Here is a 22,837-nt window from a genome sequence, read left to right as displayed (position 1 = left end):
AAAGCAATAAAAAAATACCATGTTATTCTCTATAAGTACAAGATAACCTAGCCTATTGCATACAGAAAATATTTCATAACGACATAATGATCCTAATACTAAATATTTATACTTACACTCTGATCATAGATTATGAAGGAAAAAAATCATTAAATCAAAAGTTTAAAAATGTCCCTGCTGTAATAGTGACTTGTTAGACCTGTTAGAAATTGTTTTAGTTCAGTTTACCAATGTTTTAGCTTACCTAGCATAGATCATTTTGGCTATACAATCCCTCCTTGTTTCACACTCTGTTTTCTTGCACGGCTTCTTAAATACTTGTTTCCCAGCTGTTATTGTTCGGAAACATAATCTTTCCAGTAGAAGTTCAGGAGGAAGTTTTAACAAGGTCGAAGCAGAATTTATGAACTCTAAAACAAGTGCAAACAATATACACAAATCACACATGCAATACTAAACTGGCATATTCACTGCTTCAAGTATCACACGTATGTGAAGCAGTAGAATAGCATCAAACACAGACACTAAACAAATCTGTGAAATTCAGGAAGAAGTCTGCATTGCTATGGTAGTATGTGTATTTAGTGAAGAAAATAGTTCGGCATGAGCCGAAAGGTGTGTTCGTTTAAACTTACAAAACAGAACGCACTGGGGTTGTTTCATGACTGACTTATCACCTCTCCATAGGATAGCTAATACAAGTCTGATTGTGGGGGTTTCACCACGGAAAATACCATCCATCCTGAGAACGAGGGTCCCCTTCGTCTTGTCACTGCATCGAGCCACAATGATGTCAGTGATGTATATTAGATACAATGGAGTTTGGAACTCTCTTGTGGCGCTGGTGGGATGCTCTTTTCATGTAAGATTGAATAGAGGAAGTGGACGCGCATGCACAATGCTGCTTCATTCATTCTTACTGGGACAGCTGAAAATACAGTAGACGAGCATTTGTGCTTCAGCCCCAAATGTAAGGAGCAGAGCTGCACATGTGTGACCATCACTCCATTCATTCTGACATCACTGCAGATTGGTACAGCGATCCCGCAGTAACAAGAGGAGGACACAGGACCCCTGTTCTTGGGATTTGTGAGGGTCTCACCAGTGAAATCCCCACCAAGGCTTGCATCACCGATTCTATGAAGAGATGAAAAGTCACTGGTGAGAAAACCCCTTTAATAGGCAGATTAAAAATTCCTATTAAATGGATTGTTTGATTAGCTGATGCTACTGCAGAGATTTACAACCATGCACAAAGATCACCTCATACAGCAAGAAAAAAAAACTAAATAGAAAAAAACTAATTACAGAAAAGTCACTTTAAGTGGTCTCATGACAAAATACTCTAAGTTGAGATCTAGTAAGGTGCATGTAAATCTCACACATGGGGGGAGATTTACATGCACCAATGTTTTATAACACGGCCTAAGTAAAGGCGACCCTTTGAAAGTGCACCAAATTTTTAAGATACTCGAGGGGTCAAATGGCCATGATTAGAGCTAGCTTCAAACTGCTAAAATCCACCACTTCATACTCAACACCGCACCACTGTCACATACATTTAAGCCACAGACGATGAACGGATTAAGCAAAGATCACAACAACCTCTCAGAGATATTCTATGAGAAGGAGTGGAGGGGTAATGGACCAGGACAAAATTTGACTTTTTTGTACAGTTGCCATTTACTTCAATGGGACAGCTGGATGTACCAGATTTTAGAATAGTGCTTTCAACCACTTTATAGTAGATTTTTCACACAACAGAATGATATTACAATGGTCCTGCAAGTTACTTATCCCTTTCCCTGCCAAGCATATATCTCTGACATCCTTGTGGGGAGGCACCTCTAGCTGTTACACAACCCGAGACAGAAGCGGAAGCAGCACATCCAGACCAGAGATTATAGCTGCTGGAAGTTAATTTGCATATCCCCTGTACATTCTGGAAGAGCAAAGAATAACCGTAAGCTCCCCCAAAAACTTATGAGATACTGTACATCCTTGCTACTTATGGCTGTACTGTAGACAGTAGGGCAGGAAAAGCAAAGGCAATTTTGGCTTATTTTAAAGCCAAGAAACTCGGATTTAAAACAAGAATGGGAATATTCTTCTAGCCGTAATATAGCCTGAGATAGAGGGTGTTGACACAGGATTTTCTTTCATGTTCCTTCAGCTCTCACTCCTGACTGTGTCCTATCCTCTACTGTATCTACAGAATATCAGCTTTAAAACAAGATCAAGTTCGATTCTCTAGCTGTTACACAGCCCGAGACAGAAGCTGAAGCAGCGCATCCAGACCAGAGATTGGAGCTGCAAGAAGTTAGTTTACATATTCTGTGCTTATTATGGGAAGAGCAAAGAATCACTGTAAGCAGGAAGATTGTCGGAATCAGCCAGGTCTAGCTGCTTGGAGGACATCTCCAAACCACAGATTGGAGCTGCAGAAAGTTCATTTACATATTCCCTGTGCATTCTGGGAAGAACAAAAAATTACTGTAAATGGGAAGATTGTCGGGATTAGCCAGGTCTAGCTGCTGGAAGTTGTATACTTAGTAGTATCTTCACTATCAGCAGTAACTTCACTACAATTCTTGACTTTTAGAAGTTTGGAAGTAGACATCATTTGAAAACATGGAAAAGGAGAGGAGCCATATGGTGAGCTGCAACATATGCTATATGTTGACAGCCCTATGAGAGTAAAAGCTAAACTTCTCCTGCCAGAAATGCAAGTTTGTGTCTCTACTGGAGGAAAAGATGCATAGTCTTCAGGAGAGAATAGTTACATTGATGCTCATTAAAGAAGGTGAGGATTTCCTTGACAGAGCAGAAGAAAGTCTTCAAAATTTTCAAGGAAAAGGAATGTCCAGTATACCTGCAGAGGCAGAGGAATCGAAGCATGTGACCCAAAGGAGCAGGAGGAGCAGGAGTCAGCTAGCACCCATACTGCTTTGGAACCAGTACCAGGTTCTTACGCAGGGGGGCCTGGTACTGGTTTCTGAGCAGAAGAAAAAACAGGTACAGCAAGAAAAAAACTCTACTTACAAAGAACAGAGCAGAGGAGGAAGAGGCACAGCAAGAAATAACTCTACCCACGAAGAACAGAGCAGAGGAGAAAGAGGAACAGCACGAAATTACTCTACTCAAAAAGAACAGGGCAGGGGAGAAAGAGGTACAGCAAGAAATGACTCTACCCACAAAGAACTGTGTAGTAAGCACACAAAGTCCTCTTGGATGGAGAAAAAGAAGTGCTGTTGTGAAGAAGAAAAAGAGACTGGTGGTTGTGGGGGATTCCCTATTGAGAGGAACAGTGGCTGCTGTCTGCAGACCTGACACCTCACAAGAAGTGTGCCATCTTTGAGGTGCACAAATCAAAGATGTGTCTGATAGGCTGTCAAGACTCTTCAGTCCTACAGACCACCACCCATTCCTACTATTACATGTAGGGACAAAAGACACTGCAAAAAAGGACCTCGCAACTATCTGCAGAGACTTTGAAGACCTTCGGAAGAAGGTAAAGGAACCAGGAGCACAGGTGGTCTTCTCATCTATCCTCCCAGTGGATGGCCATGGAATCAGAAGATGGAACAGGATTCTAGAGGTGAACAACTGGCTACGTCGATGGTGTGATCAGCAAAGATTTGCATTTCTAGACCATGGAGTGAATTACTCATACACTGAACTCCTTGCTAGAGACGGGTTGCACCTTACAAAAGCAGGTAAGCATATATTTGGTGGGTGCCTTGCTTCACTCATTAGGAGAGCTTTAAACAAGAACAATATGGTAAGGAAAGTGAAAGGCTAGGTAAAAATATACAACTAATTAATACATTTCAGAACCTTGCTATAAGAAGTGGAAAGAAAGAACAAAGACAAAAAAGTCTGAAGGAAAGTAGAGGAGCAAGAGACACAGATAACAATCTAAAATGTTTCTACACAAATGCCCAGAGCATGGGAAACAAACAAAGAGAATTGGAACTCCTAACACAGGAAGAGAAATATGATGTTATGGGCATCATGGAAACTTGGTGAAATGATACACATGATTGGAATACAAGGCTTGAAGAATACAACTTATTTATAAAAAATAGACTTAAAAAAGGGGGAGGAGGTGTTGCATTGTATGTTAGGAAAACATTAATCTCTACCGAGATTCAAGCTTCATTCACTGAAAAGGACCCACTAGAAAATCTAATTTTTATTATTAAAAAATAACTTTTATTTATCCTATTAAAAATTGACAAACATATATGACAACAAAAATTTTTTTTATTTTTTTAAAATAATGCCTCCGTTATCAATGCTGTGTTAGCAAAGAATAACAGTAATTTTGATATTTGTTATTTCTTTTGTGGAGGTATAAAAGTGTAATAGGGAACACCCTGAAATTGGTCTGTTACCCAGAGATACAAGGGTCACAGAGTAACCAGTTGGCCCAGATTCGGCCTTGACTGTATTAAGGAATAAACCGAAGGTCTCGTATAATTATTCCACTACTTTGGTGCAGTTTATTATAATTTGTTGAAACTGGTACACACGTAGTTATTCTCAAAAAAACGTGGATATTTAGGAAGATATTGCACTCCTAAGGCGCAATGATTGATATTTTTTTGCAATCGATGCGCCTTCTTTTGTTAAAACGATCGACGCGTTTCCTCGGCTCCTAATTATTTAGCCGATTCATCAGGATCAGAGTATCATGTTGTATTATTGTCCACTCAGGGATATATAACTGGGTGTTTACAAGATCGCACGAGGGGCGTGATGCTCAAATTACAATAAAGAGCAGTTAATTTTCCTAGCAATAATAGCCCACTTTGGTTATCAAGTTAGAGGCTACTTTACTGGAAAAAGAGATGTTTGCTCAGATACAGATATGCGATTGAGTCTATGATGACGTCTGATGAGTTTAGGGCGCAATCATAGAAACATGTAATGCACTGCGGTGCTGTCATGCGTGTTATGTTTGCCGTTAAAGAGGCAATTATAGATGAGTGTATATGTTTCCACCATATAGTGCTGTAAGGTTATTCAAACGCCGAGAATGAGCTGAGGTAGCTGAATGAGCTAGATAACATTGCTCATTGAAAAGTCAGCTAACCACTGTATAGTTCAAATGAAATAATTGAGGCGCTATGAATCAGCTAAGGTAGCTGAATGAGCTAGATACTATTGCTCATTAAAGGTCAGCAAACCACTATGTAGCTCATTGCAATTGTTCAAGTGTTATGCATCAGCTGAGGTAGCTGCATGAGCTAGGTGATATTGCTCATTGGGGGTCAGCTCACCACTATATAGCACATTGAAATTATTCAAGTGCTATGAAACAGCTGAGGTAGCTGACTGAGCTAGATAACATTGCTCATTGGAAATCAGCTAACCTCCTAAGTTGATTCATGCCTATGCAAACGTTTGGAGTGTTTAGCTTGATGTTGCCCACTCCAAATGTACACACATACACACACACACAATCGCAGAGCAACCGCTGAGATCTGTGTCTCATGATATTCTGGCAGACCTGGTACGAGCCTGGCTGCCAGAGTTTAAATACAATTGGCACCGCCTCTGCTGGGGACTCGTGCTGTCCTCCACCAATAGTTGCCAAGCGAGTCATCATGGGGCGTTTCTAAGGACTCCGGTCATGTGACCTGTTGAAAATAGATGTAACTAATGCAAGATTACGGTACGTGCTGCCGAGTCCGCGCACACGCACATCGTGCAGGAGCGCGGCGCTTGTAAGAGGACAAAATGTCATCCAACTATGTTCTGCGCCTGCGCTTGATATACTGGAGCGCTCCGCATCTGAACAGGGGAGATGGTGTCTCTCTGTGTGATAACCTGTTCCATAATCACTTGGCATCAATCTCAAATCTAAATCAAGAGATCCCCATAGATGACAAGTGTGTTTAAATTGTCCCTTGATGTTTTTCATGATATTTAGCACTTTGCATTATTTGGTTAGTGCATAATAAAAAAAAGGATAAATATGAGGATGTCATGATGACTGATGATGCAGGTAAGTATCCTAGTATCTCGTTGGTACCGATATAATGGTTCTGTTCTGTTATTTAATTCATTTTAACACTTACTGAGGACTCAACAGGTGTGCTTTTTAATATAAATAAATAAATCCTGGTATCTGTATAGCGCCAAACCACCACGCAGCGCCTTCAGGTAACTACTACCCAATTACCCCCCACCAAGCTGGGCCCCCACTCCACCGACCCCAGAAGGATGGAAGGCCGAGTCAACCCCGAGCCGGCCACCCGACGCACGCGGGGACCGAACCCGCAACCCCCAAGTCGCAGGCGAGAGCCCACACTCCGTGCCACACGAGGCTCTTATCTTTTTGTTAGGAGTATAGGTATTCTTGTATGACTTGTAAGTAGTAATTACCTCAGATAAAGGGGACAAAAGACAGACATTCGTTTAGACCATTTGGAGCTACCGAGTTAAGGCGATGAATCCATTGTGATTCTTTCTGTAGAAGTTTGCGATCCAAATGGCCCCTACGTGCTGTGGGTCTTAGAGCTTCAATACCTCTAAATGTTACCGTGTGGGGGTCATTTCCATGCACGTCACGTATGTGGTTAGCCAAACTTGTACTTTCACCGCGGCAGATGTTACCAATGTGTGACAGAACCCTTCTTCTCAATTGTTGGATCGTCTTTCCAACATAATCCCTGGGGCAAGGACATGTCGCCAGGTATACTACACAGGTAGTTCTACAGTTTATGAAGCTTCTTATGGTGTATGTCTCTCCCGTAGCCGAGCTGGTAAAGGAGTTAGTTCTTTCCATGAACGGGCATGCTTTACAGCCAGAGCATCGGTACGAGCCCAAGATCGGGTGACTATTTAGCCAATTCCGTGTATCTGGCGGAGACACGTAATGGCTATGCACCAGTCTATCTTTTAGGCTTCTCCCCCTACGGTAGGTTATTGAGGGTTTCTCAGATAGACAATCGATGAGATCCGTGTCCCGTCTGAGGATATTCCAGTATTTTTGGATAATTCCTCTGACTTTGCTTGACTTGTCGTCGTAGGTAGCTACCAGTCTTATAACGCCCTCATCTTGTTTTTTATTTGTTCTTGTCAGGAGGTCTATTCTTGTTTTATCTGATGCTGCTGTCTGTGCCTCCCTGATGACCTCGTCCGGATAACCTCGTTTCCTAAACCTTTCTGCCATGTCTGTAGCCCTTGCCTCATATTCAGATTTTTCTGAGCAGTTTCTTTTTGCTCTCAAGAACTGCCCTTTCGGGATGCCTTTTTTGAGGGCCCACGGATTGTCATATATGTTTGTCAATTTTTAATAGGATAAATAAAAGTTATTTTTTAATAATAAAAATTAGATTTTCTAGTGGGTCCTTTTCAGTGAATTAATCTATACAATACTAGAACCCTACTGTCTCAGTGAATAAAAGAGATTCAAGCTTCAGAGCATGGTAGTTCAGTAGAAACTGCCTGGGTAAGAATACAAAGAGAGAACAACAGAAAGGACACCATTGCGGGGCATTTACTGTAGGCCGCCCGGACAAGCAGAAGATATGGATGAACTCTTTCTACATCAAATGGCTAAGCCCTCAAAAAAGCATGACATAGAGATTATGAGAGATTTTAACTATCCGGACATTTGTTGGGAATCTCTCTCAGGTAAAAGTAATGGATCTAACAAATTCTTATCCGCTCTTGCTGACAACTTTATCTTCCAAAAGGTAGAAGAGAAAACAAGGGGATCTGCTATCTTGGACCAAATTCTTACCAACAGGGAGGGAATTGTTGAGGAAGTAAGGGTGGCTGGGATCTTAGGAGGCAATGATCATGCGATCCTTGAATTTTGGATAAAAAGAGGAGGAAGACCTGAGAAAACTCAGACCTCAAGATTGGATTTCAGAAAGGTAGATTTTAATGAACTCAGAAAGAGGATAGGAAGAACCCAATGGCTGGATGTTCTTCAGGACAGAAATGTCCAAGAAGGTTGGGAAATATTGCGAAATGAGATTCTCAAAGCACAATTGTTAACAATCCCTAAAAGAAGGAAGAATGAGAAGCATTTAAAGATACCTGGATGGATGAACACAGAACTTGCACACATGTTTAAAAATGAAGCAAAAATATGTTTATCAAATGGAATGAAGAGGGAATATCTAAGGAAGAATATAATGTGGTCTGCAGAAACTGTAGAGCAAGTGTCAGAAAAGTTAAAGCTGATAATGAATTGAGGCTTGCAACACATGCCAAAAGCAATAAAAAAGGATTGCGGGGGTATGTCAAAAGCAAAAGAAAAGTTAAAGATGCTATTGGATGCTTACAAGATGAAAATGGTGAATTGGTTAAGAATGATCTTGAGAAGGCTGAACTTTTACATTCCTATTTTGTATCTGTTTTCTATCAGAAAGTAGATGTAACACCAACTGACCTCCTCTGTGCTATTGGGGGAATGAAAGAATGCAGGCTATCTATAAGCAGAGGGATGGTGAGGGAACACATAGCTAACGTAAATGAATTCATGTCCCAAGGTCCAGATGAATTACATCCTAGGATACTAAAGGAAGCAGTGGAGGTAATTGCTGAACCACTTGCCATAATCTTTGAAAATTCCTGGAAAACAGGAGAAGTCCCAGAAGATTGGAAAAGGGCAAATGTTATCCAAACATAACCATAAGTTCCCCTTTCCATTTATGAAAAAAGGGTCCGTATCAGCACGAAGCTTACTGGGTTAACAACGGCACCTATGCCATGCCTGCAAGTGGGCTAGAGACAAATGAGTGCAACTGCTGATATTCAAACCAGGAGAGCTTAGACCTGTCCACCTGGCTCTCTAAAGCATCAGAGGAAGACATTTTCTCATCTTGCAGCACATTCTTGAGTCTGGTGCAAGAAGACTTATGCCAAATTAGAAATGTGCTCGACCGTAGTTCTGGACCAAAAGCTGGATTATGGAAGACAGGGGTTATTCCTAGATACTGGAGGTCGGGTATAGTGCCTTCTCTTTCTGAATGACTCTCTGAATTGAATTAGATAATAAGAATGCAGGAGTTGAGAGCAGAAAAGACAGAGTGCTCAGATGCTTTCCTCTTAGGGCTTTTACACACTAGCGTTTTTTTAATGCTGTGATATCGCTGTTTTTTGTTTTTTTTTACTGCAAATGTCAATGGTACTTTCTAATGTTAAAATCGCATCGCACAAAGATCGCAGAAGCGCAAACTTGCAATTTTAACATTAAAAAGTCCCATTGACATTTGCAGTAAAAAAAACGCAGCGATATCGCAGCATTAAAAAAACGCTAGTGGGTAAAAGCCCTTACTCAGGGTTGAACGATTTTGAGAAGACACCAGAGTTCTTGAGCTTGATGCAGTAGAGCCCTAGGATTACAGCACACATGCTGTCAATTATGGACTTTTCAGATGCCCTCCCTTTTACCCTTACTTTCTCCTCCCCTTTTTTCCCTTTTCTCGTGCTGAATTTTCTTTTCTTTTTTTCTTTTCATTAATGTTTTACTGTTTCAATATGAAGTACAGATATTCCACTTTATTGCAGAAGCTTCAAGAGCACATACTGGGAAGTTTTCCAGTTTTGGTTGATTTTTATGTATCTGAGGGATCTCAGAGGTTACATACAATGTGTGCCATTGATTTTAAATTTCGATGTTGTCTCGCAAGCATTTACTATGGTATGGTATTTTACCCGTGCTCCATACTCAGTTGATTACTTTGTTACTGTAACGGTTTCAAAACCTCGATAAAAATAGATTACACATAAAGCAAACAAAACTACAAGCTTGTAAGTGTTGTTTAATTAAAAATGTGGTTTATTTTAAGTCCGTGTGACTTAAAAATCAGATGGAATATCTGCTTATTTGTATTTAATTATTTATTTGTATTTTATATTAATTCACAGTGTTCTTATAACTTATACACTGGAGCTGTATTTGTCTTTTCTAGAAATTTAGGCCCAATATCCATGGGCAGATTTTTGCTGCGGAATTCGGAGCGGGTGTTCTACTCCGGATTTTGCAGCAATAGTCTTCCATAGCATGCTATGGAAAAATGATTTTTCATGTACACGAGTGAAAACCTCCATTTTACTGTGAATCCCGCACGGGCAGCTGCCATTGAATTCAATGGAAACCGTCCGATCCACAGGAAAGCCGTTTAAAAAAACAAACAAAAAAACGTTACTATGCATGTGCGTCATCTGGCACTTCTGCACACATCTGCAGTACAGAAAAATGAAGACAAGGATAGGTACGCAGGGTCGCCGGCCGAGGGTACAGGCGGATTCCGTGTGGGATTCCCCATGCGGAATCCGTGTGTGCCCATGGACATGAGGCCTAATACATTATGCCGAGGGGGTTTATTGTTCTATTTAAAAACACATATATTGTAACATTTAAAAACACAGTTTGCTAGTTTGTTTTAATCTCCAGTGTCTTGCACAGGTCTTTAAGGGCAGCGTTACCCAATTAAGGTGTCATAAATTGTGGATGCTGAACTTGCTGTGTCCTTTCCAAACATGGATTCATTGGAGGAATCGCTGCTGAGAGAGCTATTTAAAGCAAACAAAAGTATGAATGTACGAGTTTGCGAGGGTGGCTTGATTTAAAGTGTGGTTTGTTTTTAGTGGGTGTGACTTTTAATCCGGGTGACTTTAGAAATGAGTCACATATCTACTATTATTTTTCACTTGTATAAAAGTACTTGATTTTTATCTGTACCATCCCCATAACTGACAATGCCATCTGATGTACATCCTGCGCCATGCATGCAGTCATTGAACAGCCGGGTGCATATGGCTGTACGAGATGTGAGCATGTTGCACATTTGAAAGCCCAGATCTTGGATCTTAATGAGCAGCTTGCAACATTGAGATTCATTGATAATATGCAAAGGGGTCATGGTTCAAAAGTATTTTTTTATTTAACTGCATTATCCATAACAATGCTTAAACAGTGGTCTTCAGATTGTATAAAAAGACATTATCAGCCATTTTGTTTCACTTAATAGCTACTCCACATCTTGTGCAGTATTTTTAACAACATCCACAGACATGGTCTTTCCCAGAGATCTGAAGGAAATGGAAAAAATAAATAAAGAAAATAGACTCAAAAGCAAGAGAGGGAGTAAAGATGCATAGAGGGAGGGGCACGAGGGGAACGAGAATCACCTGTCCAGTTTGGTCAGAGATCTGAACTAAGCATGGGACCAGTCACATTCCAAGTTCAGTGAAGGATAGGCAGAGTATGCCACATCAAGTTGTGATAGCATCATCTACAAGCCAGGCATTTAAGCCTGGAGACGAACGAAATTGTAACCACACCGCCCACATGGCGTAAAATTTGGTAAATCTCAATTCTTCTTTAGCTCACAATTCTTCCATATACTTTGAGTTGTTCAATGACTCTAGCCACATCAACCTCAAGGGAGGGGTGGTAGACCTCCATTTCCTGGGGATAATCTGCCACACGGCCAGTAGAAAAAAATCTCAGGAGGGAGCTTTTTATGCGGATCAGTGAGCCCGGTAGCATAGACAACAAAGTGATTTCAGGGGTAAGGTTGATTGGGCTTTTAAAAACCAACTTATACAACTCGGCCACCTCTTGCCAAATACGTTGAATTAATGAGCAGGACCAGCATATATGGATTAAAGTCTGTTGCTCCTTCAGGCACTTCCAACATCTGGATACTGATGGTAAATTCTAGCCAACCCAACTGGTTTCTTGTACCACCACCAAGTCAAAATTTTATAATTAAGCTACTGCATCCTGCTTGAAATGTTCATCTTGTGAGTTAGGATGTATGCCTTCCTTCACGATTCCTCCAAAGGACTACTACCAAGATCCCTCTCTCACTCCTCTCCCTTCATCCCCAAGAGTGTTCTGTATAATGTCAAGACGTTCGAAGGTTCATCTTGGTTTGAAAGACACAAGCTTTCAAAGGCAGTCGAAGGCATCCCCAGCTGTTGCAGACTGCCAAGGCTCCTCCCAAAGTGGCATAGTTGTAGATATTGATACCACACTCCGGGAAATAAGACTAGAACCTGTCAGCAAATCTTGAACCTGCGGACAGGGTCCGTTATCCTGGCCATTAAGGAAGTGCCCCGGAGAAACGTTGGTGCACCTGGGTTACCAACAGGGAAGTTAAAGGGCCCGATCTAGATATAAGCCCTGATTTGGTAACAGGACCTCCCGATACTCCAATTAAATTGCCCAGGAAGGGGGACATCCCCAGGTTCCTGTCACTTTCCCTGCCTGTCGACCAGATGCACCCCAGACTCCCAAACATGGCCCAGTGCTAATCCACCTCTACCCAACACTTGCGTGCCCTACTGTGTAACAGGTCAAGGATGCATTTAGTCAGAGAGGCCTTGTAGTATACATTGAAATTTGGAACTTCCAAACCTCCCATTTCTGTAGGGCTAGTGAGCACTCTCCAATTCCACCTAGATGAACCTCATCAAGCCTTTTCTAACCCGCTGTAGGAACGTTCCCAGTAGTTTTATAGGTACTGTCTGCAATATGTATAAGAATTTTGTCAGAGAGTTATTTTAATAGTATTTACCCTTACAAACCTCAACAGCGAAAGAGTCTTCCATCTATCCAGGTCGGCCTCGAGTGCATTAGTTTTTTTCATAAAGGTTATCAGTATCTGCTATAATCATGGTCCCCAAATACTTGATCTCGTCTTCCGTCCACACAAAAGAGAATGCTGACTGTAACAAATCTACTTCTGCCTTTGACAGTGTCGCATTGAGTATTTCAGACTTGTTTAAATTTACTTTAAAGTTGGACAGTTTTCCGAGCGTCTTAAATTCCCTCAGACTACAAGGGGGTGCTATTCTGGGATTTGTGACGTATACCAGAAGGTCGTCTGCATACAGAGCAACCTTGTGCTCTTTTTGGCCAATCTCAACCCCCCGAACATTAGTGTTTGCTCTCAGTGCGTTTCCAGCGTACCCAAGAGCATAGGCCAATTCTCTTCAGAGCTGCCAAATGCCTTCTCAGCATCCATTAATAACAGACATAGAGGGTCCCCGGATTGGCATGCCCTCGACACTATAGCCAGGGTTCTAATGGTGTTGTCCCTTGCCTCCCTCCCCAGGAGAGGCTGATTTATTTATATATACATTGATTTATTTATGTATTTACTAATCATATATTTATCTTTATACATTTATTACAATTATTAGCTAATGGTGGCGGTATGGGCCTTTTGATTTTCTCCGACACCTTTCTCAGTGTCTTGGCAGTGTGCTGTCTCGCAAGGTTCACCCCTTTCTCCCCTCCCTGTAGGCTGCTATGATGACTATCCCCTTCCTCTCCATGTTAGGTCAAGTAAGTCATCCCCTCTCCCTCCTCCTTTTCATCAGCATTCTCTTCCTGGGTGGATTATATGCTACAGTAAGCACCAGGAGCTGGCATTTCCATTTCTGCATCCCCCTGAGTAAACATTGCCTGTGAAAGACTGACTGGGGGCACTGACCCACCCTCATCTTGCTCTTCAGGGTAAAAAACAGGGTTGGGCATCAGTACATATGATGTCTTGGTTTTCTCCGTCAGGTTGTTTAGACAGCCCCATTGACATCCATGACATGAATGATCAAACAGCTCCTTAGACTGATCAATGTGGAACGCTGTGTGGGGGAGGTGAATAATCTGACATGGGATCAAGCAAAGGTGGATACTCACGGCTATATGGTGCAGACTGACTGCTCTGTGCCTGCGACTGGAAAAAAAAGGCAGCGGTGGTAGATGAGACATGCAGTGTCATCCACTTTACGACCTGCACTTGCGTGCTATGGATGTACCACACAGGCAAAACCACATCTAAGGAATGGCAGCCAGCTTGCCTTGCTGCTTGCTTCAGTGGGAGCTGCTTGAAGTCCCAACTTGGCCTGTCCTCTACCACGACTACCGACACGTCCCCTACAATGACTAACGATACATCCCCTACCCCTGGCTTTCTTCATGTTTTTGTTTTTTTATTTACATTTTTACTTAACTTTTCCACCAGATTTGTAATTTAGTTTTGCAGAAAACCACTGTCAGCTGCATCACATATGCTAGTAATGTGTATTGTCCAAACCCTTAATTTTGAACTATGTCTGAGGCAACAAAAAGAGAACTGCAATATTCCACACGCAAAAGTGTAAAAAAGTTTGTTTGTCTGTCTCCTCTGCTACTATATATTGGAATAGCAGCAGAAATATACTGTTACGTTCATGCAAGACTTATCTACCTTGCCTGCAAGAACAAACTAAGAAAAGGGTTCACACAAAGACATAACGGTCCAAAAAGGAGCAAACCAACAAACATGAAAGGAAAAGTTATTCCTAGCAAGTTGTGGGAAGAGGACTCTGACTAGAAGCAGGGTGCTCATCCTGACAAGAACAGCATTGCATCTTGTAGCTAAGGGCCTAGTCTGTCCCTAGATGGAAAGTAGGAAGGTAAACTCCATAGGTACTCCACACAGATGTTGCATTCTTACGCCACACAACAAACAAGACATGGATTCAGGCGTCCACACACCTATGGATGGAGAGGATTATTATAAATGGTACGTGGGGTCCCTGTTACAGATTTTGCTTTTGGGCCCAAGAACCTCTAGTTATGCCTCTGTGTACACATATATGACATATTATCCTGTATAGTCACCCGAAGGTTTAGGTTCATAGGTATTAATATATTTAGGTACAAAGGTATTATATAATTAGGCTAATGTAGAGGTAACAAAAGTTAACTTGACATTTAGTGCATTAACTACAATGTACACTACACTATTCTCATTGACTTTCTGGATTATTTGTGCATGCAAGTTTCAGAACTGACCGAAGCTAAGCAATCTATTGATTTATTATTTGCTTATTTTACTTTGTTGGTGTTTATGTATTGATTATTCTTATGTTTATTTTTCTGCTGTATTAAGTAAATTCATATTTTACTTATTGTATTTTCATTGTGGTTACAATCTTTGAATCCACTGTAATAAACACACCCCTAACACTAGGCTATTTTAATGGTGAGGTTTAAGACATAATCTACTAAATTAAGAATGATGCTTTTACCTTTTGCAACATCTAATATCTCACAAGCTTGACTCTCATCCAGTGAATCGGAAAAATGTATATTTCCCATATGCATAAGTCCAGATAGAATCTTTAAAAAATAAGACAAAATAAATAAAACATGTTTCTTGAAATCTAGCATAATAGAACTGATTGCATGAAACTGCTTTTTCAAGTAAAAGAGTTTTCTTAGAAGAGTAAGTTACAGTATATTGCTAGGAGAAGCCATAAATTAGTAACTAATAGGGGCTCCCACCTATGGCCCTTTATTCTATGATTCATGGGAATCCTAGCAATTGCACAATCCTCCAAAATAATCTCATATCCTAACCATCTTTCAATTTCAATTGGAGGGAAAATAATGTAAATGTTAAGTATGTTAAACAGAAGATCATAGTGAATACCCTGACTCACATTATAGAAACAATGATTAGATATATTTAAAAGAGTTGTCCCGCCGTGACAATGGAATGTATGCAGTTCTGTATGGCCATTACAATGCAGAATGCATGTAATAAACTTTGTGCCTCGTATATGAGCCATACAGAAGTTATAAACGTACCTGCAGGGGGGCACCCCCCTCCCCATCCCCACCACTTGTCGGGCATGCGCAGAAGAAGTCTATGGTCCATGAACGAGCCTTTTAATACCTCCTATGAATGTGTGTGTGTGTGTGTGGGGGGGGGGGGTGGATGGTGGGGGTTGAGGGGGCGCTCTCAAGAACTTGTTGCCAATGACAACCGGGGCGGGGGGGTTTGCTGGCCACTTGACACTTAAGGGGGATTGCTGACAACCTGACGCGGGAAGGGAGGGGGGTGCTCACTACTCACCGCAGGAAGGATCCTGACAAATCACCGTGGGGAAAGGGGGAGGTGGGGTTCACTACTCGCCGTGGGGGGGATCCTGACAACTCACCACGGGAGCTGGGGATCACTATTACTACTGGGGCTACTATTGTGAGGGCACTATTACTACTAGGGCTACAATTGTGGGGGCACTGATGCTGCTGGGGCTACTATTGTGGGGGCACTATTACTGCTGCGGCTATAAGTGTGGGGGCACCGATGCTGCTGGGACTACTATAGTGGGGCCACTATTACTACGGCGGCTATAAGTGTGGGGGCACTTATGTTGCTGTGGCTACTATTGCGGGGGCACTGATGCTGCGAATGCTACTTTTGTGAGGGTAATATTACTGCTGTGGCTGTAATTGTGGGGGCACCGATGCTGTGGCTACGATAGTGTTGGCACTGATGCTGCTGGGGCTACTATTTCAGGGGCATTATTACTGATGCGGCTTTAAGTGTGGGGGCACTTATGCTGCTGTGGCTACAATAGAGGGGGCACTAATGCTGCTCTGGGTACTGTTGCTGCTGGGACTACTATTGCGGGAGCACTATTAATGCAGTGGCTATAAGTGTGGGGGCACCATTACGGCAGTGGCTAAAATTGTGGGAGCACACTGGGGGAAGGGCACTGTGGGAGTACCATGTGGGGGCCCTATGTGGGAGCAGTGTTTGGAGGTACTATGTTATATGGGGGCTCACTGTGTGGGGCACTATCTTATGTGGGAGCACTAAGTTATCTGGGGGCACCGTGTGGGGCACTATCTTATGTGGGAGCATGAAGTTATCTGGGGGCACCGTGTGGGACACTATATTATGCGGGGGCACAGTGGGAGCACTCATCGCCGGCGGGGTGGTGGAGTGCTGTTAGGGCAATTATTGGCGATCACTATTAGCGCTGGGGCAATTACAGGGGGTCACTACTACCGCTGAGGCAATTATTGGGGGCCACTACTACTGTTGGGGCATTTATTGGGGGTCAGCATTAGTACTAGGGCAATTAATGGGGGTCAACATTAGTTCTGTGGCAATTATTGGGGGTAACTATTAGTGCTGGGGATCACTATTACTACTGGGGCTACTATTGTGGGGGCACTATTACTGCTGGGGTCACAATTGTGGGGGCACTATTACTGCTGGGGTCACAATTGTGGGGGCACTATTACTGCTGCGGCTATAATTGTGGGGGCACTGATGCTGCTGCTGCGGCTACTCTTGTGGGGGCACTATTACTACTGCGGCCATAAGTGTGGGGGCACTTATGCCGCTGTGGCTACTATTGCTGGGGCACTGATGCTGCTGTCGCCTCTATTGCGGGGGCACTGATGCTGTTGTGGCTTCTATTGCGGGGGCACTGATGCTGCTGGGGCTACTATTGTGAGGGTACTAATACTGCTGTGGCTATAATTGTGGTGGCACTGATGCTGCTGGGCCTACTATTGTGGGGGCACTGATGCTGCTGAGGCTACTATTGTGGGGGCACTATTACTTCTGGGGCTACTATTGTGGGGGGCACTATTATTGCTGTGGCTATAATTGTGGGGGCACTGATGCTGCTGTGGCTACCAATGTGGGGGCACTATTACTGCTGTGGCAATAATTGTGGGGGCACTGATGCTGATATGGCTACAATAGTTGGGACACTATTATTGCTGTGGCTATTATTGTGAGGGCACTGATGCTGCTGGGGCTACTATTGTGGGAGCACTATTACTACAGTGGCTATAAGTGTGGGGGCACTATTACTGCAGTGGCTACAATTGTGGGGGCACTGATGCTGCTGCAGCTATAATTGTGGTGGCACTATTACTGCTGTGGCTATAATTGTGGGGCACTGATGCTGCTGGGGCTACTATTGTCGGGCACTATTACTGCACTGGCTATAAGTGTGAGGACACTTACGGCTGTGGCTATAATTGTGGCGGCACTGATGTTGCTGTGGCTACAATTGTGGGGGCACTATTACTGCTGAGGCTATTCTTGGGGCACTAAAACTGCTGTGGCTATAATTGTTAGGCTACTATTATGGGGTAACTATTACTGCTGGGGCTACTATTGTGGGGGCACTGATGCTGCTGCAGCTACAATTGTGGGTGCACTATTACTGCTCTGACTATAAGTGTGGGGGCAGTTATGCTGGTGTGGCTAATGTACAGGGGGCACTCATGCTTTGGCATATATGGAGGGGGCACTGATGCTGCTGGGGCTACAATTGTGGGGACACTGATGCTGCTGGGGCTACTATTGTGGGGGCACTGATGCTGCTGTGGCTAAAATTTTGGGGCACACTGATGCTGCTCGGGATACTATTTTGAGAGCACTATTATTGCTGTGGCTATAAGTGTTGAGGCAGCTATGGTGCTGTGGCTACAATAGAGGGGGCACTGATGCTGCTGTGGCAAATATGGAGGGGGCACGGATGCTGATGTGGCTACTATTGTGGGGGCACCGTGTGGGAGTACAATGTTATGTGGGGTCACTGGGGAGGGCATGTGTGGGGGGCACTGTGGGAGCACTATGTTATGTGGGGGTGCACCATGTAGGGGCAGTATGTGGGAGCACTATGTAATGTGGGAGCGCACTGTGGGGGCACCATGTTATGTGGGGGCACCGTGTGGGCCACTATGTTATGCAGGGACGCTGTGGGAGAACCATGTAGGGGTGCTATGCTATGTGTGGGCACTGTGTGTGCACCATGTGGGGGCACTATGTAGGTGCACTGTTTGGGGGCAATATGTAGGTAAAGTATGGGGGAGGCACTGTGTGGGTGCACCATAGGGGGGGCACTGTGTGTGTTATTTTCACTTTTAATTACTTTCAACGGGACAGAATCACGATCTCCTGCTACTACTCTGACAGCTGTAGCAGCAGATTCCTTTATCTCCCTGGCAAGTCTCCTCATCACTGGACACTGTGACAATGATTCTGTCAAATTGAAAGTATTGATTCAAGATCGCGATCAGTATAATTGTATCTTGACGCCACCAGGAACCTAGGGGTTTGACAGGTGTTGGATGTAAGAACGCCCCTATCACACCCCTAGCTCCCCAGTGGCTGACTTCTCAAAGATCCTAGCAGCAGTGTGTGTATACATTGTTGCCTGGGCTGGACGGTTAGGGATCGTGTGCATATAAAACTAACATTATGCGCTGTTAAGACTTCCATGTTACAGGGGTTAAATTGAAGTATTTGCAGTGAATAAGCCTAACATTAACACAAACCCCTAACTGTGCAGCCCTGGCAACAATCTATACAGACGCTGCTGCTAGGAATTTATTCCTAGAGCAGCCGCCCCCCTACCATGGCCCCTGGGCAAGCAGTAGCCACCACCTCCGTGCTGCAGCAAGACCTCCTGCTCTGATGCTCTGGCTCCGCTGTCTCAGTCCTCCATTGTGTCCAGCATCCGCTGCCTGAGTGCTCTGTTGTCTCCTACCCCCGGCACTGCCGCTCCGACCGTTTTTGCTGCACTACGGGTGATTAGGGACCGCACATTATCACGCTGCTGTCACCGGAGGAGCCATACAACACATCCACGGTAGCAGGGGGCCAGTGCAGCATTATACTGACCTGGCAGGACCTATAGGTGAGGCATTTCAGCAGCCAATCACATTCGGGGGGGGTCACCCTCCCCCATCCATATCACTTTTGACTCCACCAGTACTTCCTGGTGGCATCAAGATACAATAATACCATTGCGATCTCCTGCTACTGCTCTGACAGCAGTAGCAGGAGATTCCTTCATCTCCCCAACATGTCCGCTCATCACTGGACACTGTGACATCATTGTCACAGTGTTCAGTGATGAGGGGACGTTCTGTGGAGATGAAGGAATCTCCTGCTACAGCTGTCAGAGCAGTAGCAGGAGATCGCGATGCTCTCTTTTAGCGTGCGCCTCTTGTTGGTCTTCAATTCCTGTGAGCGGCATCGTTGGGAGTACGCACGCACGCTGAGGAGGAGAGAGAGCAGTGCATCATGAGAACTACCCATGTAGTGCCATCCTTGAAAGTTTGTATAGGTCAGCTGTACAAGGACAAGATAAGGAATAAAAAGGTTAGCAGAATATGTCTTCTTATGTGTAATGCTGTGTTGTATGATGCTTTCACTTTACAGGGCATTAATGCTTAAAATAATTCACTTTGGGCGGTGGGACAACCCCTCTAAGCTCAGTCACTAACCTTAAATATGTTATTCTGTGTTGAAGGTTCAATTCCCAAATGCAACATTGCAGATTTAGTAGATTCAAAGCAATCCTCTGAATAAATCAAAAAACAAAATGTTAGCCAGAGTTCACACATTAATGAATAGGCAAGAGACCCTAAAATTGTATTCAGGGTGCAGTGTAAACTGCGTATGATTTTGCACCCGGCTTTCGATGTAGTTTTTATCCCAACTGCATTGGAAACCACAGCAAAAATGGATGCAGTTTTCATGGTGTGGTTTTTACCATGCTCAACTGCACCATGTGAATGGGGCATAAGTTCCACAAATTAGGTGAGAGCAAAAGAACCAAGAAACATTTGCGCTAACCTTGTATAGCCATTTCTCTTTCAAATCAATAAGGAGTCAGCCCTGCTGGGGCCGTCGCCTGGATGGCAGAGAGAGAAGTCGCACAGCAGTGACCTCTGCTAGAAAAAGCCTAAGGCCACCTGCAGAAGGCTGGGTCAGATCACGCTGCGAGAATTCTTGCAGTGCGACCCGACCTGTGCCCCTGCACGGACCAGTGCAGCTCTCACCTGCTCCTGCGGCTCTCTGATGTGCCAACTGCCGTCCAGCTGGCGCATGCGCAGAGTGGAGCCGGTGGCCCGGGAGTTACATTTCTGTGGGGGCCTCTGCGAGACCCGCACAGAAATAGAACATGCCGTGATTTGTTTTTCGCGTGTGATTTCACGCGAACAAATCGCAGCCGTCTGTCTAGGATTGCGTTTTCTAATGCAATCCTATGGCAGCTTCCACGGGCGGAAATTCTGCAGGAAATCCCGCCACAGAATTTCCGCCCGTGTGCAGGGGGCCTTAGAGAGACTAAATAAAAGCAACCAGAGAACAAATAAAGTTGAAGAAATCACCTTCGGCATTCCTCAGGATGACCAGGAGAATAGGAGCGAAGCCAGCAACTAAACGGCTGACAGATTTCTTTCATACACGTGAGGACAGTGGAGGAGAGGGAGACCTTCCTGCAGGAACAAGCCAAAGCATGGAGCAAGCTGCTGGAGAGATGGTGACAGGATGCTAGCAGCCCTTGCAGCGCAGACTAGGTAACAGAGCATCTCCCTGCACTTCTCTCTCATGGCAGCTGCCTCAGTTAGGTCCAGAGTGGGCCCTGGAGGCAGAGAAGATCACACAGACTGAAAAGTGGGCGGAGTCAGACAGAGCTGCAGAGGGGAGGGGGCAGTGGGCCAGGAGGACACAGATCACCTTGGGATGGATTGGAGACTTTCTCCCTCTCCCCTGCCCTTAGGCCTAGTGCCCACGGCTGTGACGGGCTCCGCAAGCGGAATTCCACAGCAGAGTCTGTCGCCCCCCCCAGAGACCCAATACTTGCCCTCTGGATCCGATGTCCCACATGACGCTTCGGCGCACATGCGCAGTAGAGAGCATGACGCACGGGCAGCGTCATGTGACGTGCCGGCCGCATCATGTGACGCGGCCGGCGGTGGGAGGGGAAGCAGTTTCACGTTATCTTCCACTATGCTATAGCGGACTGCAATGGAAGCCCTCTGCACATACGCCTGCGGCAAATAGAACATGCCGCGGGTGATTACGGGTGCTCTCACTGGGCGGAATTCCACGGTGGAATTCCGCACCGTAAGCATTGAGCTATTAGGTTCAATAGAACGTAATAGCTGCTGGGCAACGCCATGGAAATTCATCCGTGGGAATTAGGCCTAAGTGTATCTAGCAGAAATGAAGCAGCATCTGAGCACTTTATTAAAGAAATGCTGGTGGCCCTAAGAGCATCAATACAAAATGATCTGGCAAAACTCAACCCCTCAATAAGCTTCTCTATTACGGAACTGGGAGAAAGAGTTACACACCTAGAAAGCAAATGGAGGAAGTAACAAGATCGCATTATAATAATATTGCAGATGCCCACTATGCACTTGCAGAAGACCTATAGTCCATCAAAACCAAACATGCGGATTTGGAGGACAGAAACGGCAGTAATAATATCAAAATCAGAGGAGTGGCAGAATCTGTTCTGCAAGCAGAACTGCCGACGTATGTGGAAAACCTAATAACAAATCTCTTCCCAAATACCTCCGCAGAAGAAAGAATCAAAGATAGGGTGCACAGACTGCCACACTCAAAATTGATTTCTGAAAAACTGCCGAGACATATAGTGAGAATTCACTTTTAGCATGTGAAAGAAGCCCTAATTCCGACCTCTCTCAAACAACTTTACAAACCCGGAGAAAATTCTTTCCCAGCACCGCAACTCTAAGAGAAAGTAAAATTGTATATAAATGGGGATACCAAACAAAATTAATAATAGCTAAAAACAGCTCCAATCATATAATTCACAAACCAGAAGGTGGCCTGAAACTCCTACAACAATGAGGCCTGAGGGTAGAAGGAGCAGTCCCACTGGATCGTCTCCCCCAAAGAGTGGTCTTCCAGATCCTCTCCCCGTATGAGCAACCTACCCAACACCGACTAACTCTGCTCCTGAAATCCTTCTTGTTCTAACATTTAGAAAAGTCCCTGGATTCAAATTAAAAAGTTGAAAAAGGCTTTCTACGTCCAAAATGGCTGAACCGCCCCCCCTTTCGAGTTCACCCACAAGGTGTTCACCACGGGTGCCTTAACTATAGAGACATCACAATACAGAGTTTCATGTTGTTATGTTCCCTTTCCAGAGCTCCACTGGTACCCACCCCACTGCTCACCACCTATTGATTTTACGCATTCTACAAGTGGAAAACAGGTACACCTTCTAA

General features: G+C 44.1%; 1 protein-coding gene across 2 annotated transcripts in view; it reads right to left on the bottom strand.

Annotated features, from left to right (window-relative positions):
- Positions 1 to 22,837, bottom strand: part of MYO19 (myosin XIX) — a 343,753-nt gene that overhangs the window by 158,302 nt on the left and 162,614 nt on the right. For both annotated transcript variants that reach the window (XR_010786633.1, XM_066578554.1), the window contains exons 9-11: positions 20,078 to 20,154; positions 15,058 to 15,148; positions 245 to 410 (exon numbers count right to left, since the gene is read on the bottom strand). Coding sequence is in view for 1 of the 2 variants with exons in the window: in XM_066578554.1 (XP_066434651.1) it covers positions 245 to 410; positions 15,058 to 15,148; positions 20,078 to 20,154 (334 nt within the window). In the remaining variant the exon portion in view is untranslated. The remainder of the gene's footprint in view (positions 1 to 244; positions 411 to 15,057; positions 15,149 to 20,077; positions 20,155 to 22,837) is intronic.

This window comes from Eleutherodactylus coqui, chromosome 1 (genome assembly GCF_035609145.1).
Source record: "Eleutherodactylus coqui strain aEleCoq1 chromosome 1, aEleCoq1.hap1, whole genome shotgun sequence".
NCBI classification, from domain to species: Eukaryota; Metazoa; Chordata; class Amphibia; order Anura; family Eleutherodactylidae; genus Eleutherodactylus; species Eleutherodactylus coqui.
Note: the sequence above shows the minus strand (reverse complement) of the source record. Positions and strands in the feature narration are given on the sequence as shown.